Source organism: Rana temporaria, chromosome 2 (assembly GCF_905171775.1).
Source record: "Rana temporaria chromosome 2, aRanTem1.1, whole genome shotgun sequence".
In the NCBI taxonomy this organism is placed as follows: domain Eukaryota; kingdom Metazoa; phylum Chordata; class Amphibia; order Anura; family Ranidae; genus Rana; species Rana temporaria.
Genome location: NC_053490.1, coordinates 306,627,107 through 306,644,508, shown reverse-complemented (window position 1 = coordinate 306,644,508; position 17,402 = coordinate 306,627,107). Strand labels below are relative to the sequence as shown.

Below are 17,402 nucleotides of genomic sequence, written 5' to 3'. Positions count from 1 at the left end.
CGAGGAAGTGACGAAATACCCACACACTACCCAATGAATCCATAAACAGGAAGCGGCCAGTAACATAAAGGATTATTAAAGTACAGTGGATACAAAAAATAAAAACATGCGGTTTAGTAATTATGCATATGAGCGTGTAATTTTTTTTGGTGGGGGAGTGGATCTTGGGTGGGAGTTCCCACACTTTTTTCCCCAGGACTTGACCCCTGAGAGAAATCCAAATTCTTCTAATGCCACAGCGCATAAAGGCACTTCATAGTGCTGCGCCTGCCACATTCTGAACCCATGCTGTCATGGACCTGCCCCCTAAGCTTGTGCCTAGACAGTGAAAGAAGAAACGGCACATTGAAGAGCTTATCTCTCTGTCACTCTGCTTTCTCTTCCCATCAGCATCGGCCCCTTCTAAGGCCCCTTTCACATGTACGGATCCCGTGAGGATCCGTACATGTGTATCCGCTTGCTCAGCGGGGAACGCTCTGTTGATCCCCACTGAGCCGGCAGATGACAGGGACCACCCTGTCAGATCTCCACTCTCCCCTATGGGGTGATTGGATGAACACGGACCCTCTGTACATGTTCACCTGATCCGTCCTGCAGACGGATGGAAAAATAGAATTTTCCTCCGTCTGCAGAATCGGAGGATTGCGGACACAGATGAGATCGGGTGTCTGAGGATGTTCATCCGCTGACACCTGATGTCCCATAAGGATTAATGTATGTCCCTTTTTCATCCATAAACGGATGGATGAAAAAGCGAAAATACGGTCCACATGTGTAAAAGGGACCTTATGCTGCTTTTCCCACTCTCGCTCTGCTGTAAACAGACTGCAAGAGGTCGCCAGGTCAATTTCAGGTACTGCTTGCAGATACTTCAAACATTGTTTAGCAAGCAGATTCATTCCTTCATGAAACACACTTAGGTATTTCTTAGTAATGATGAGCCATACTAAATTAACACAAACAGTGCTAAAAATGGTTGACAACAATGTTTAGGGCTGGGTTCACACCATTGCGAATTGATCGCCGCATCCAAATCGTAATAGCAGGAGATTTTGACCGGTTCTCTATGGAGCTGGTTCACATATCTCCGCAGCAGGTCTGGTGCGTCTTTTGGTACGTTTCAGGAGCAAATTCAGCCCAAAATTCGTGCTGTAATCAGACCTGAAATGGTGAACCAGCACGCACCGGACCTCTGCTGAGAGCCGAATGCGGCTCATATGTGAACCCAGCCTAATAGTTTCTTAGAGCAGAATTCCACCCAAAAATGGAACTTCCTCTTTTCCGGTACCTCCCCTACCGGTGTCACATTTGGCACGTTTCAGGGGAGAGGGGAGCAGGTACCTGTATAATACAGGTATTTGCTCCCACTTCCGACAATAGATACGATTCCGCTGCAATCTACGCCATGTCTGGCCCCTCCTCTGTCCCCTCCGCTGTCTTCTGGGAGACACACAGATCCCAGAAGACAGCAGGGACCAGTGAGGACGTGCAGCGCAATCTCACCCATGCGCAGTAGGGAACCAGGCTGTGAAGCCGTAAGGCTTCACTTCCTGATTCCCTAAGACCCCTTTCACACTGAGGCGTTTTCCAGGTGCTATAACGCTAAAAATAGCGCCTGCAAAGCGCCCTGAAAGAGCCGCTCCTCACACTCCAGTGTGAAAGCCCGGGGGCTTCCACACTGGAGCAGTGCGCTGGCAGGACGCTAAAAAAAGCGGTGGAGCGGTGAAGGAGCGTTGTGTATACCGCTCCTGCCCATTGAAATTAATGGGCACCGCGGCGCTGCAGCAGGTGGTTTTAACCATTTTTCGGCTGCTGGCAGGTGAATAGCACTGTGAAATTGATGATAAAGCGCCCAGTGTGAAAGGGGCTTTACTGAAGATGGCGGTGCCTCCACCCGGGAGCTAAGGGACAGATCGGCTTCAGGTGAGGATATCGCGGACACCCTGGACAGGTAAGTGTCCTACTATTAAAAGTCAGAAGCTGCAGTATTTGTAGCTGCTGACTTTTAATTATTTTTTGGGGGGCGGAACTCCACTTTAAGATGGTAAATAATTTCTGAATGGCTTCAGGAATAAGGGAACTGAAGATCTGGTGACACAAAGTCAGATTGTGTTTTAGACTTGATTTATCAAAACTGACAATCAGCTGTCTTCTGAGAGAGTCTGCCTAAAATTGAAATTCGCTAAATGAAAAACTTGCAGTGCATGATACCGTGGAACTGAATAATCTAAGAGGATAATAGAGTATCTTTAAATCGAAATAAAAGAAAGTGTCTAAAAGGAGGGATTGTATGGTGTGTGGCCAACTCTACAATTTGCTTGGATCTAATGGAAAACATTCAAGTACTGTGGGCCAGATTCACGAACAATTACGGCGGCGTAACGTATCCCCTTTACGTTACTCCGCCACAAGTTTTCGTCGTAAGTGCTTGATTCACAAAGCACTTGCGTGTAAACTTGCGGCGGCTTAGCGTAAAGCCGTCCGGCGCAAGCCCGCCTAATTCAAATGGGGCGTGTACCATTTAAATTAGGCGCGTTCCCGCGCCGAACGTTCTGCGCATGCTCCATTAGGAAATTTCCCGCCGTGCTTTGCGCAAAATTACGGCACCCCAACGTGTTTTTTGAACGGCGACGTGCGTAACGTCCTTTCTTATTCCCGGACGTCTTACGCAAAAAAAAATTGAAATTCGACGCGGGAACGATGGCCATACTTTAACATGGCGGGTCTAAATCTAAGCCATGAAATAGCAGGCTTAAGTTTGCGAGGGGAAAAACCGACTAGCGACGACGTAAGAGAATGCGACGAATGCGCGTACCTTCGTCGATCGCCGTAAACAGCTAATTTGCATACCCGACACGGAAAACGACGCAAACTCCACCCAGCGGGCGCCGAAGTATTGCATCCTAAGATCCGAAGGCCTACGAAGCCGTACGCCTGTCGGATCTTAGCCAAAAGCCGTCCTATCTTTGTTTGTGAATTACAAATAAACATACGACGCGGCAAATTTGAAAGTACGCCGGAGTATCAGCAGATACTCCGGCGTACTTTTTCTGTGAATCTGGCCCTGTATATCTAATTATTGTTTCATGCAATATAACGGAAAATTTATTGCCAAATACTTACCGTAATTTTCCTTTCCTGATAGACTCCATGGCAGACTACGTGTGGGTTAACCCCGCCCCTCTCCACTGCTATAGGACCCCCTACCCATAAATTTGAGCTCACCTCCATAGACAGTGTTCCGTAATTAGCCGACTCTCAGTTCGACTCTTATATTCGTATTCATGGGTGGGAACTCCGTCTGCCATGGAGTCTATCAGGAAAGGAAAATTACGGTAAGTATTTGGCAATAAATTTTCCGTTTTCCTGACAGACTCCATGGCAGACTACGTGTGGGAAATAACTAGCCAATCCACACGGGAGGGTATGCTGAACAAAATATTTAATCTTTCCCGTCAAATGACTGGATTCTCAGACCAAAATTAAGAGGAAAAGGAAGCAGGCTCGATACAATAATGAGACATAAAAGCGTTGATCTATGACCACGAGGCTGCCTTGCATATCACATCAGGAGCCACATGTCGAGCTGCTGCCCATGAGGCTGCCATTCCTCTGGTGGAATGAGCCGTCACCGCCTCTGGAGGAGCCAAGCCCTTTGCCCTGTAAGCTTGTTGAATGGATTTGAACAATCCAGGCCGCTACCGATCTTGAAGAAGCGCGTTTTTCCTGTAACAAAAAGAGATGATTGGAACGTCTGAACGAAGAAGTGACTCGTAAGTATTCCCTTAGGGTTTCACCCATATCTAAAGAATGAGCTTCTGCGGATTATGGAGATTTGAATGTAGGAAGTACTATCTCCTGGTTTTCATGTAACACCGAAGTAACTTTTGGCTTGGAACCAAGGATGGGAATAAGGACCACCTGGTCCGGAAAGAAAGTCAGAAAGAGTTCCTGACATCCCAAAAAGCTTATCTCTGACACCCTTTTGGCCAAAGTAATAATACAACAAGGACGAGTGAAAGATCCCATTTGGGGAATCTAGGTTTCCTCTGAGGCCTGAGTCTTGATGCCCCATGAAAAACAACTGCCGTATCAGTGGGTGAGATGCCCATGATGTTCCCAAGAATGCTGAGAGAGCTGAGGCTTGCACCCTTAAGGAAACTAATAGACAAGGAAAGAAAGGTCCGAGCCAGACTGGAGAAAACTGAGGATGTCCTAAATTCTACATGATTTTCCTGTAGAAGTAGAAAAACTTGGCCCATATTCTACTGTAGACTTTGTATTTAGGCTTTCTGGAACTCATGAGGGTAGAAATAACTCTCGACACACACTGAGTCTTTAGCCTCTCCCCTTCAAGAACCAGACCATCAGGCCTAGTATCGCTGGGCAGGGGTGCAGGGTCGCCCCCTGAGAAAAAAGGTCCGGCCCAAGAGGGAGAGGCAACGAATCCCGCAAGCTCAACTGGTTGAGAAGGGGAAACCACGGTCTGCTCGGCCAGTAGGGTGCAATTGTCATCACCTCAACTGTCTCCATCTAGAGCTTCTGTAGGAATTTGAGAATGATCGGAGGTGGAGGAAAAAGCATACGCCTTGTTGAAATTCCACCGACTTGTTAATGCATCCACTCCGAAAACTTGACTGCAACAAACTTGTGTAGTACTTGTAGATTTTATAGTTACAGGGGAACGCAAACAGATCCACCTCGAGATCGATTCCCAACGATAAGATCCACTTGAAGGTCTGTGGGTGCAGTGACCATTCGTTGTTGTCTAGGTTGCTGTGAGACAGGAAGTCTACTTGAATGTTCTGCTCCCCTGGAATGAAGACTGCTGACAGATTGAGCAGGTTCCTCTGAGCCCCCAGGTCATGATTGGCTCGACCTCTTGGAGGAGGGAGGAGCTCCGAGTGCCCCCTTGTCTTTTCACATATGCCATAGCTGTGGTGTTGTCCATCTTGACTTCCCCTTCAGAAGGTGGAAAAAAGTGCACACCATGCCGCCCGAAGTTCCAGAATGTCTGAACCTGGAATGTGGAAAATGGGCATCCCACTTGCCTTGTGCTAGTTCTGATCCAAAAATGGGCCTCCCAGCCCGCATTGCTGGCATTGGATGTAACAGTCGCCCAATGGATGGGGGCAAGAGAGTGGCATGTCAATAGGTTTTTGTGTTGAAGCCACCGAAGAAGACTGTTCCTCATTAACTGAGTGATCGGATCAACTGACTGATGTCTTCCAACCTTCATTGATAAAGGAAGCACGCTTGAAAGGGGCGCAGCCTCCACATTGCCCATTTGACCATAGAGTCTGTGGCCACCAATGTGACGAATATCTTTAGGCACTGTAAAGCCCTCAGGAGTGAGGAGTCTAGGGTTAGGGAGAATCTTTCCCGAATAACTGAATTTTTTTTTTTTTTTAAAAGATAGATGGTGTTCTATATGGTATTGAACCGGGCTCCCAGATAGATTAGGCACTGGGTCGGCTCTAGCTGTCTTTTCTCTCTGTTTTAGAAGCCATACTAACTCCATTTGTGTGGAAATCACTTGTTCCTTGTGAACTAGAAGTTGCTGCCTGTCTTGGAATAGTACTAACAGGTCGTCCAGGTAGTGGTATAGTCGTACCCCTTTTGTCCTAAAAAGACACCACTGCCAAAAGAACCTTTGAAAAGACTCTTGGAGAAGTCATCAATCCAAAACGGAAGACATATAAACTGTAAGGCCGAGTACTCACGATCAAACATGTCCGATGAAACCGGTCCGCGGACCGTTTTCATCGGACATGTCTGCCCGGGGACTGCCCGGGGACTTCTGTTCGATGGCCGTACACACCATCGAACAGATGTCCGCGCGTAAACAATACGCGGGGCGTGTCCGCGGTGTCGCCGCGTCGATGACGCGGTGTCGCCGCGACAATGACGCGGCGACGTGGGCGGCCTGCCTTTAAAAGGCTTCCACGCATGCGTCGAAGTCATTCGACGCATGCGAGGGATGGCGGGCGGCAGGACATGTACGGTAGGTCTGTACAGACGACCGTACATGTCCGGGCGGACAGGTTACATGTCCGGGCTGGAAACCTGTCCGATCTGGCCGAAAATGGTCCGCTCGGGCCTACACACGGCCAAACATGTCTGCTGAAACTGGTCCGCGGACCAGTTTCAGCAGACATGTTTGGTCGTGAGTACGGGGCCTCAGTGCTCTTGTCCGACCTGGAACAGAAGATATTTGTGGAATAGCTCTGCCACTGGCACATGAAAGTGCTCGTCCTTTATATCTATTGAAATTAACCAGTCGCCTAGTTGAACTCTTCTCTGGACGGTCTAAAGTGATTCCATCTTGAATTGTTGAGAAAAGTAAGATCCATTACTGGGCACCAGAAGCCATTCTTTTTATATAGTAGAAAGAAGGGGGAGTATACTCCCTGGAATTCCTCGTTCTTCGGCACTGGCACCACCGGCTCGTGATCTTTCAGAGAGTTTACATATGACAGCAGGACTTGTCATTTTCTTCCGATCATAGTAGTGATGTGGACATGTCTGTGTGGCCTGTGGAGACTGTTTTGATGGTCCAATAATCTGAGATCAATGCCACCCAGACGTGCCGGAAAGACGTAAGCGAGCTCCTCTAATCCAATTCCAACTTCTCCTGAAATCCCGTCTGGATTTAAAAGAAACATGCTTCCCTTGAGTGTTCTGTACTGCATCTATGCTGAGGTCTTCTTTGGTTAAACAGGCGCCTATCCCGGGGGAAGAACCCCGACTTCCCGCTTGTGGCTTTTGAAATGGCGCTATCCCGCTTGTTACCAAACAAGGATGACCCCTCAAAGGGAACTTACATCATGCCTGCTTAGAGGTTGGGTCAGCAAGCCAGAGGCGCCGCCATAATGCTCTTTCGGCCGTGACTGAAGATAACATCGATCTAGCCAGCAGGCAGATGAGGTCAATTGATGCTTCCCCCCAAAAAAAGGCAACTGCCAATTTTAGTTCTTGCACCGCTGATCCTTGTGCCAGTTCTTCTGAAAACTCCTTTCAGAACAGAATCTATCCTTTTCAACCCAGGCCTCCATAGCTTTGGAAGTAACCGCAAGGGCCAGGGCTGGTTTGCATGCCATTCCGGCTAAGCTGTAAATCCTTTGAGGTTTTGGTCAAATCTGCATTCTAGGACATCTTAAAAAGATACCGTATCCTCTAGCGGAAGGGTGCTTCGCTAGGCGCGTCACTGCTGCATCAACGAGGGGAGCATTTTCTATATGTTCTACATCCTCGGCTTTAAAGGGATAGAGTTTTGAGGTTTTGTCTAGCATAGAAAACTTTCTTATCCCCCTTACTCTATTCTTCCTCAAAAACGTCCTTAAGTCCAGAGGGAAGTGGAAAGTTGGAACATTCTTTCCCTAGTTGTTGGAACAGCGTCCTCTGTTTCTCTGGGGGAGCAGCAGTCTCCCCAATTTTTTTGGGTCTCCTTGACCTCCTTGATTAGTGGGGAGACTAAAGCGTAGTCGAAACCCACAGAATAATCATCTCCCTCCATCTCGCTGTGCGAGGAATCATGGGAGGCATCATGAGGCTGGAATTGGCCAGGATCCTCCTGGGCCTCGTCAGCCAGAGAGCCAGAGAAGGTAGTGGACTGGCTCCTCGTGTGGGAGGTGTCTAGTTCCTTCATAGACTGATGCACCACACGTTTAACAAGAGACTCAAGATTTTGCTTTTCCGTCTCTTTCTCACCAACCGCTAGGGCATAACATGGGTCGCATAGCCATTTGTCCCTGGGATTCTGGTCTTACATCCCAAACAGGATCTGTGAACCGAGCGACTATCGCGGTGGTGGTAGCGGTGACTAGAGGAGGAATGGGAACGTCTCCTATGCTTAGGAGAAATGGAACGTCTCCTATACTTAGAGGGGGAATGTGAACGTCCCCTGTGATGAGGAGACTCAGACGGAGTATACGTCTGGATCTCGAAGAAGAATGATGGTGTTGCGGCCTGGCAAGGTCCCTGTCCTGTGAATGACAACCCGACTTAGCAGGGCTGAAGGAGAGACGTACGCTACAGAAAAGGAGAGACACGCAACCAGGATACTATTCACATCTCCTAATGCACAGCGACATACACCATCCCCCTTCCCTCATCTGCACATACCTTGTGCGAGAGGGCTGGCCAGACGGAGGCAAAAAAATTTGTCCATGATGTAGAACCACCAGGCACAAAATACAGAGGAAAACAGGGCACAACCAGCACTGGGGATACGCAACACAAGAGGAATAGAAATACTTTAAACATACATACACATATATATATATATACATATACATATATACATACATGTATACACACATATTCAATTATCTATTTATTTATTATGTTATTCATCTACTTCCCCTTTAAGAGACCTGGTAGCAGTTACTTATAGCCTGCTTACCTGCCCTTAATGGGCGCCGTGCTCCGGGATGCTGCCGCAGTAAGCCCACAGGTATCCACCTGTTTTGGGGCTACACAGTATTTTAAAAATGGTGCCAAGCCTCGGTTTCACCGCAGCCTCGCGCATGCGCAGACGTGCGCCGCTCCGGGAACCCGGAAGAGATCTGGCATCTTGAAACGCAGGAAGCGTTCCATGCGCCCAACGAAAACCAGGATCCTGGAATTAACTGAAAACAGTAAAAGGGGGACACACACAAAAACGATCTGCCATGGATAAGAAAAATAAGAATCTTCAGACCTTTGCCAGCCGATACCGTGTAGCGTCCATCCTGGTACATAGGGGTCACAACCTTCTCCCATCATAAGGGTAATATAGGCCCTGAAAACCACTCGCCCGCCCATGGCTGGGTCCTGGGTGCACCGCAATGAGGTACCAATCGGACAAACATCCTGTGATTCGTGCGATGTAGGGTCCATGAGAGGAGGACAAAAAAGGAACACTGTCTATGGAGGTGAGCTCAAATTTATGGGTAGGGGGTCCTATAGCAGTGGAGAGGGGCGGGGTTAACCCACACATAGTCTGCCATGGAGTCTGTCAGGAAATCATTATTTTTAGTTTTTCGAGGTTTATTTTACCTCTGTGTCCTATTTGGGAGATTTCTTCTCACTTCTTATTTTGACACACAACAGGAAGTTAGAGGAACTTCTTCAAGGAAAATCTCCTTTAGATTGAAACTAATATTCCCATTGGAAGATTTCCCCTCTACTCTAGACTTGGTGATAACTCCAACTTTGGGGTTTTCCTCCACTTTTAGGCTGGGTTCACACTGCAGCACACTACGGCTCACAGCAGGAGTCCGGTGTGTCTCCATTCACCGTTTCAGGTTTGATTTCAGCCCAAGAGTGCCGGTGACCTCCCCTTTAGTATTGCACAGCTATACAGGCCCCCCTTCTGCATTAAAGTTACTTACGTTGATCTTACTGCACACTGTGAGCTTCTCAAACTGTCAGATAAAGCCTGCATTCTTTTATTAGCTCTTTGCTCTCCAGTTTTACAGTCTCTGATCTGCTCTGATAATAAGTTGGATTTCAGTTGTTTCAATTTTGGAGGCTCAAAATCACATTGGGGCACTACCTATGGTGGTCTGTATGCATATACAGCTTATCTAGGAACTAGAGTTGCCACCTGTCCAGGATTCACCTGTACAGTCCGGATTTTGAATTATGTGTCCGGGTTTCAGGTGGACTGGGCTGGGCTCCCCAAGTAACCAAGATGGTCACACACAAATCTGTTGCCATCTGCGGGTGGCTGTCTAGGAGCAGGTTTGACATCAGTGGGGGGCAGGGTGATGATATCAGCAAAAGCAATTTGGCCACACCCACATTTTGCTGCGGGACGCTATACGCATCGCATTACTATTCTCCTTGGGGCACACAAAGGGTTCGGGTTTGGCTTGAAGAAAAGGTGGAAACCCTACTAGGAACATCCACTCTTCCAGACTGACATCCACCCATCAAGGCCATTTTATATCTACACAACTCCCTCCAAGATCCAACCCACAGCTTGCATTATGGCTGAGGACTCTTAAGAGGAGAACTACTATGTACATAGAAGCTATGAACAGCACTCATACCAGCCACAGTCTTCCCTACATTGCATAGAGAAGCACAGAGACCAAAGTGATAACTTCACTAGGTCTAAAATAAGGTAAGCAATGAAAACGGAAAGGCTTAATTTAAACAATTCATTTTAATATTGATAAAGGCAAAATACTATATAAGCTGCTTTATCCTTTTTGCCTGCTATCATTGCATTTATATTTCTCAGTACATTGTTACTTATACACAATAACTGCTTATTTTTAAATTTATTTTTTTCCAGCAAGACCTTTAGCAATACTTACATATAAAACCCTGTCATGCATATGTGCTTTATTTTTATATGGCACTGACGCATGCTTTGAACTTTGTAGCTGTGAAATTCAATGTTTCTATAGTTAGCCTGGAACCTGTCCTATAGAATGAATATTTAGATTTTATGATATTATTTCCATTGTTACATAAATGCACTAGACATAAAGTCGGTTAATTACAGGCGTCCTCTGTATATAAAATTCTTCTATAACCTCATAAAATGAATAGATCTGTTACATCATTCAGAACCAACTTTCACTCCTAGGGACCACCGTTTCTGTCTCCTGGTATCTATATTCCAAGTTAAAGCAGGTTTAAACCTAAAAAAAAAAGGTCCCATTTTATGATTTAAAATACCTGCTTGATCCTGCCTGTTTCTGTGTCCCCCTGTGTGTGCTGACCATGGTAATCATGACTGCTGATCCATGATCCCTACCACTCCCCCTCCCTCCCTGCCTGTCAGCTCAGTGGGAGATCTGATCTCCTCCCCGCCCCTCCCGCCGCTATTTCTGTATAATAATATAATAAAAATCCCTGGCATCCCCTCTCATTTAGGAACATATAAAGCAGTGTGTGTCTATTTAAAAAAAATAATTATATTCCCAAGTACTTTCTTGCACAGCTCCACTGTGTGGTCACGTGGTCTCCATCTGCTGGCCGGCTGACTTTAGAGGGGAATCTCAGCCCCTCCTGCTTATCGGGAGAGGACAGTGGAGGGGGATCACGTGACTGCACAGCAGCGCTGTGGAAAAAGGTATTTAGAAACACAATCTTTAAAAAACTGACACACCGTGCATTATTTACTGTAGCCCAGATTCTCAAAGGGCTTACGACGCAAAGCGCCATGTACACCGTCGTAAGTCCTAATCTGGGCCGTCGTATCTATGCGACTGATTCTTAGAATCAGTTACGCATAGATATCCATTCGATCCCAGATTCTCAAAGGGCTTACGACGGCGAAGCGCCATGTACGCCATCGTAAGTCCTAATCTGGGCAGTCGTATCTATGCGACTGATTCTTAGAATCAGTTACGCATAGATATCCATTCGATCCTTCATGAAACACACTTAGGTATTCCTTAGTAATGATGAGCCATACTAAATAAACACAAACAGTGCTAAAAATGGTTGACAACAATGTTTGCAAGAAAGACAGGCATAAGGCTCTTACACCGTCGGATCGTAACTGCAATCATTTTTTTCCCCGCTAGGTGCCGCTTCCGCCGATTTCCGCGTCGAGTATGCAAATTAGCTAGATACGCGAATTCCGAGCGTACGGGCGGCCGACGCAGTAAAGTTACGACGTTTACGGCGTATAGTTGCCCCTGCTATATGAGGCGCAGCCAATGTTAAGTATGGTAGTCGTTCCCGCGTCGAAAATTTATAAAATTACGTCGTTTGCGTAAGTCATCCGTGAATGCTGCTGGACGTAATTTACGCTCACGTCAAAACCAATGACGTCCTTGCAACGTCATTTAGAGCAATGCACACCGGGAAATTTTAGGGACGGCGCATGCGCAGTTCGTTCGGCGCGGGGTCGCGCTTCATTTAAATGAAACACGCCCCCTACCCGCTGAATTTTAATTCCGCCGGGTGATTTACGCTACGCCGCCGCAACTTTACAGGCAAGTGCTTTGTGAATAAAGCACTTGCCTGAAAAACTTGCGGCGGCGCAACGTAAATCAGATACGTTACGCCCGCCCAGTTTTACGCTAATCTACGAGAATCTGCCCCTGTATGCCTGGAACAGAGAGGATGCCAGCAATTTCAGCTCATGGCTTAACAACCTCTGTAAATGTGGTGATTTCAATTTTTAGGCTTTTCACATTTTATTTTCACCTGGTGATTCTGGCTGTAACATACAACCTCAGGGTGGCTTGTCAGTCTACGAAGGAGCAATGGAGTCACCCTTGGACAGCAGCACTGGAGAGGGTAGTTTTAGAAAAACTTTTCATATGTATTCAACAAATTAAAAAGAAAACTTATAGAATGAAAGCTGACTGTTGTAAGCACCCCTGGTATTGTTAAACAGTTTATCTCAACCCTCCAACTTCCACTTTTGATGCACAGCTTGGTCAGTTAAAGGAAGTTGAAAAATAGCAGGGTCAACAGGTAAAAAACAAAGTTACAGGAGGAACTGACAGCCTGCATAATATATGTCATTTGTGAGTTTGTTTTTAGTACCACTTTAAAATCCTGCATACAGCTTTATACATTTCTGTCTTCTGTCTTTCACTTTTTTGGATTCTTCTGTTACAATACGTTGTAATCAGAAATAGATTTTTGTTTCATATGCATTCTCTAGAGCAGTTAAGGCATAATAATCCTTCAAAAGTTATAGAAATTCTACAAAATTTGATGGAGCTGTCCCCACCTGAAAATCTCTGAAACACATATGTCACAAACAGACCAACAGAAATCTAGAGGACAATCCTTTGGAATACCTACTCCACAACACCTTTATCTTCTATAAAAAATACAAAACTTTTAAGGCACCCAATAAACACAAGAGTCTGAATCTTCTGGAAGCAAAAATCATTCCCAACTATACTGCATTTGTTCTCCAGAGTGAAACAAATTATGAAAACAGATGAAAAATTCAAAAGAACATGATTCCACTGGATAGTTTTTCACACAGTAAAGTACACTATATTGTCAAAAGTATTGGGACGCCTGCCATTACAAGCACATGAACTTTATTGGCATCCCAGTCTTAGTCCATAGGTTTCAATATTGAGTTGGCCCAGCCGTTGCAGCTATAACAACTTCAACTCTTCTGGGAAGGCTGTCTACAAGGTTTAGGAGTGTCTATGGGAATGTTTGACCATTCTTCCAGAAGAGCATTTGTGAGGTCAGGTACTGATATGGACGAGAAGGCCTGGCTCGTAGTCTCTGCTCTAATTCATCCCAAAGGTGTTCTATCTGGGTTGAGGTCAGGACTCTCTGCAGGCCAGTCAAGTTCCCTCACCCCAAACTCGCTCATCCATGTCTTTATGGACCCTGATTTGGTTTTCCCAGAATACTTACCATCTAGCCAGCAAAAAAAATGCACTAAGAATTTGGGTTAAAAACAAAGGATTTAGTTGCACAACATTTGCAAATATATGTGGACGCTGCACTGGCTCGTTAAGACCGCTCTGTAAAGTGTGGTTCTAACTCTGATCTTTGAGAGCCCCATGTTGAAGCATATATAGCAATGTATAAGCTAGGGAGCCCATTCCTCTTTAAAGTTGCTAGGACACATTGGAAGCCCAGCAAAGCACAATAGCAAATGAAGGAATCCAATCCATCTCCATGCTAAATCCTCATGTTTGAAATTCTTCTTGCGATTCTGTTGCATAGTGGCCAGCAAAGGAGTAATGCCAGAGGAGTAGGTGGGTGCTCTCTCGCCTCGATTTTAACAAAGACAGGATCACTAGTGTGACATGGCCTCTAAAAGGCTGTAACACACCAATCATACTGCCAAAATACAGTTAATTTAACTAAATTTAAACTAGTGATTGTCAACTCATGGAGTATGGGGTCCTTAATTGTGGCCCATGAAGTCACCAAAAGGCTCTATATATTTTGTATTTGTACTGCTACTGAAGACTGTCAGAGACTGCAGACTTAGTAGTTAATCACCCCAGACGATGCTCTATTTGATGCGAAACGCGTCGGTGGACTCCACCGCTGTCACTTTGTACATTTGAAAGCGCTGATCACCTTTTATAATGTAAGTTTTTTTACCTACTATTAAACATTGGTACCTTTCAGTATTACGCTATGTGCCTTTCTCTTCTTCCCCTACATCTCTACATATTGGTTTAAATTTTGGCCCACATTGGGTACCCCTGGAAGCGACCTTTTTCCTGGTTCGATCCCTGGGTTCCTCTCTGATTGCAGCCGATGATCCAGGCCTGAGAGTGGTTTATACCCTGCTTTACTGACCCTCTGGGCATATGTCCATTAGGATACAGTATCTCTGGTAAGCCTTCCTTTCAATGATCGGTGGTGGATTTCTTTACTGCACTTCATTCCGAGGCATTGGGACTATTATCACCAATTTTCATCACATTGGACTTTTTTTTCACATATATTTATTTAGATTTTATATATACACCATCCAGTGTTTATACATATACATCACTTTTTTGGTTGCTATATTGTCATCATAATTTTTTCACCATTTGTTTGATGCATTGTTTATTCATCCTTTTATTGGGTGATCTATTAATTTTATGCGCTAAACTTTTTATGTTTGTTTTGTATTCCACCATTGTCCATTGGTAGTGTGAGCTGCTTACTATTGATAGCGCGGAATTTTCTGTTTTCTGTTTCCAGACTTAGTAGTTAGAACTGCCCTAAACTCCTGACATGACACAGTTGTCGTTAGGAACATTCCATAAGAGATTAGGAACATGTTATAGTAGACTGCTAGAGATCACTGCCACTGCAGCCCCTTTTACAAAATCATCATCAACTGCTGACTTGTGGGGTTTCTAGGACTGCATGGCAAGCACAAAAGGGCCACAGATTGTGCACCAGGGGACCACAGCATGCTTCATTTCCAGTCATCAGTTACAACTGAGGCATTTTATGATTATGGCATTATTTTGTTACTCTGGTGATCTCTAAAAAGAAACTTCTCCCAGCAAACAAACATATACTGCCAGCTATATCTAATTCTCATTGGTGATTTACTTTTTGGGACACTTTCACTTTTCATCAGCGGTTCATGTTTAGGTGAGTTATTGTTTGTAAAAGGAGCGAGACACAAGATACAATGAATCTGTCGACTGTTTTTTTTTATTTTTTATCTGCTCTCATGCATTTTTGACAAAAACATCTGGGGCAGAGGCACTCAAACAAAAAAAACTTTGAAAGAGAAAAGGTGAACTTTTTGGCGAGGATTTGTGAGTGAATGAGTACCAGTTTGCCTGTTCTATTAGAACAAGCATGAAGGTTATCTACTATTGACACAGAGATAGGGTGAACAAACAGGACCCTGCCCTATACAACTCATGATATGAGAAACAATTTGCAAATGCATTTTAATTCTACAACATAACAGCTCTTCAAACGTAAGCAAACGCATATACAACCCTTTAAACTAAATGGTATAACACAAATGTATTCACATATTTGTTTATATGAAAAAAAATGCATACCCTTTACATTCATTTAATTCAAACTGTTTGCATGGTTTGAAAAATATACATAGACATGGACTCAACTCCCGATACTACAGTGCTGTACAATATTAAAACAAAGACATTCCTTTTTATATGCTAGATGTACTTTCTAGATTCCGCACACAAATAACTATCAGGGTACACTTGTTAACAATCTCTACTAGAAGACATAGCAGCTCAAAATACCCGAGCACACTTACCTAGCAAGCTCATTCTGTGATTCTGACTTATCACTGTAGGTCTGAGAAAATGACATGCAGATATGTGTGATAAGGCCTTGCAGTGGCCCTAGCTTCCTGCTTTTCACAATCAAGAGCAACTTTCTGAAGAAGCAGTTCCTTAATCCTGTCGTTTTTACGAGAGGGAAAAGAAAAAAAAAAAAACTTGCCTTAACACGAGCAAAAGGATTGGTTGTTAAAAAAACAGGAAAGGCAAGTTAAAGGAGTGAAGTTGAGGGGAAACAAATACTAAGTCTGATACACTTTATATACTGTAAAAGAGGCGTGAACAGGTTTTACAAGTGCCAGCACTGTGTAACACTGGCTGCATTACAGAAACTGGTATGTGTTCATAATGCGACAGGAATGCTCACAAGGTGAGCATGTAGTGTTTAAACCAATCAAGAAAAAAAGGTGTCGCTAAAAGAGGGCATGATAGATAATGAATTACAAAGCTCTATCCTTAGATCGCAACATATATACAGTGGGCCAGATTCACAAAGAGATACGACGGTGTATCTACAGATACACCATCGTATCTCTGATGTAAACTGGTCCTATCTATGCGCCTGATTCATAGAATCAGATACGCATAGATAGGGCTAGATCCGACAGTGTTACACTGTGTTACACTGTCGGATCTATTTTTAAATTTAAAAATGGCGCTCCCGCTGATCTACAAGAAATAATATGTAAATCAGTGAGATACGCAAATTCACGAACGTACGCGGACCCGACGCAGTCTTCTTACGACGTTTTCGTAGCGGCGTACCCGTCGTATACTTACCCTTTCTTTTATCAGGCGCAGCCAATGTTAAGTATAGTCGGCGTTCCCGCGTCAAATTTATATTTTTTAACGTCGTTTGCGTAAGTCGTTCTCGAATACGGACGGACGTCGTTTACGTAAGCGTCGCAACCACTGACGTCCTAGCGACGTCAGTGGGAGCAATGCACGCCGGGAAATTTCGCGGACGGCGCCTGCGCATTTAAATCGGCGCGGGAACGCGCCTGATTTAAATATAACACTCCCCTAGCCGCATAATTTGAATTCCGCTGGGGGATTTAGGATCCGCCGTCGCAAGTTTGGAGGTAAGTGGTTTGTGAATTAGCCACTTGCCTCCTAAACTTGCGGGAGCGGATCTTAATTCACGTAGATCGAGCGGATCTATAGATCCGCTGAGCTACGTGAATCTGGCCCAGTATGTACAGTGTATATACAGTGCCTTGCGAAAGTATTCGGTCCCCTTGAACTTTGCGACCTTTTGCCACATTTCAGGCTTCAAACATAAAGATATAAAACTGTAATTTTTTTTGGAAGAATCAACAACAAGTGGGACACAATCATGAAGTGGAACGAAATTTATTAGATATTTCAAACTTTTTTAACAAATAAAAAAATGAAGAATTGAACTAAGGACTAGTGAGTTGGGCTTTGAAGGCACACGATACAAAAGTTGTAGAAAACTAGAAAAATTTATTATAGATATAGAAATATCATAGAAACCGTTATAAATAAAAAATCACAAAGTGAAGTTCAATTGACAACTGGTTTACCACACACGGTTCACATACATTGTATAGTTCTAACATAAAAAGCTTAAAATAAAAAGCATAATTATAAAAAACGTTATATCACAAGTGACCAGATGGTTGTCCAGAGGACTAGGAGGATTTGCTCGACATGTTGCGCGCT

The 17,402-nt window shown here is 44.7% G+C and overlaps 1 protein-coding gene across 2 annotated transcripts in view; it reads right to left on the bottom strand.

The window, feature by feature from the left end:
• Positions 1-15,968, bottom strand: part of SH3D21 (SH3 domain containing 21) — a 174,096-nt gene extending 158,128 nt beyond the window's left edge. Inside the window, exon 1 of one of the 2 annotated variants that reach the window (XM_040337339.1) lies at positions 15,692-15,968. In XM_040337339.1, coding sequence (XP_040193273.1) covers positions 15,692-15,704 — 13 coding nt within the window. In that variant the 5' untranslated portion in view covers positions 15,705-15,968. The remainder of the gene's footprint in view (positions 1-15,691) is intronic. The other variant, XM_040337338.1, reaches the window with a different exon arrangement.
• Positions 15,969-17,402: the final 1,434 nt, after the last annotated feature.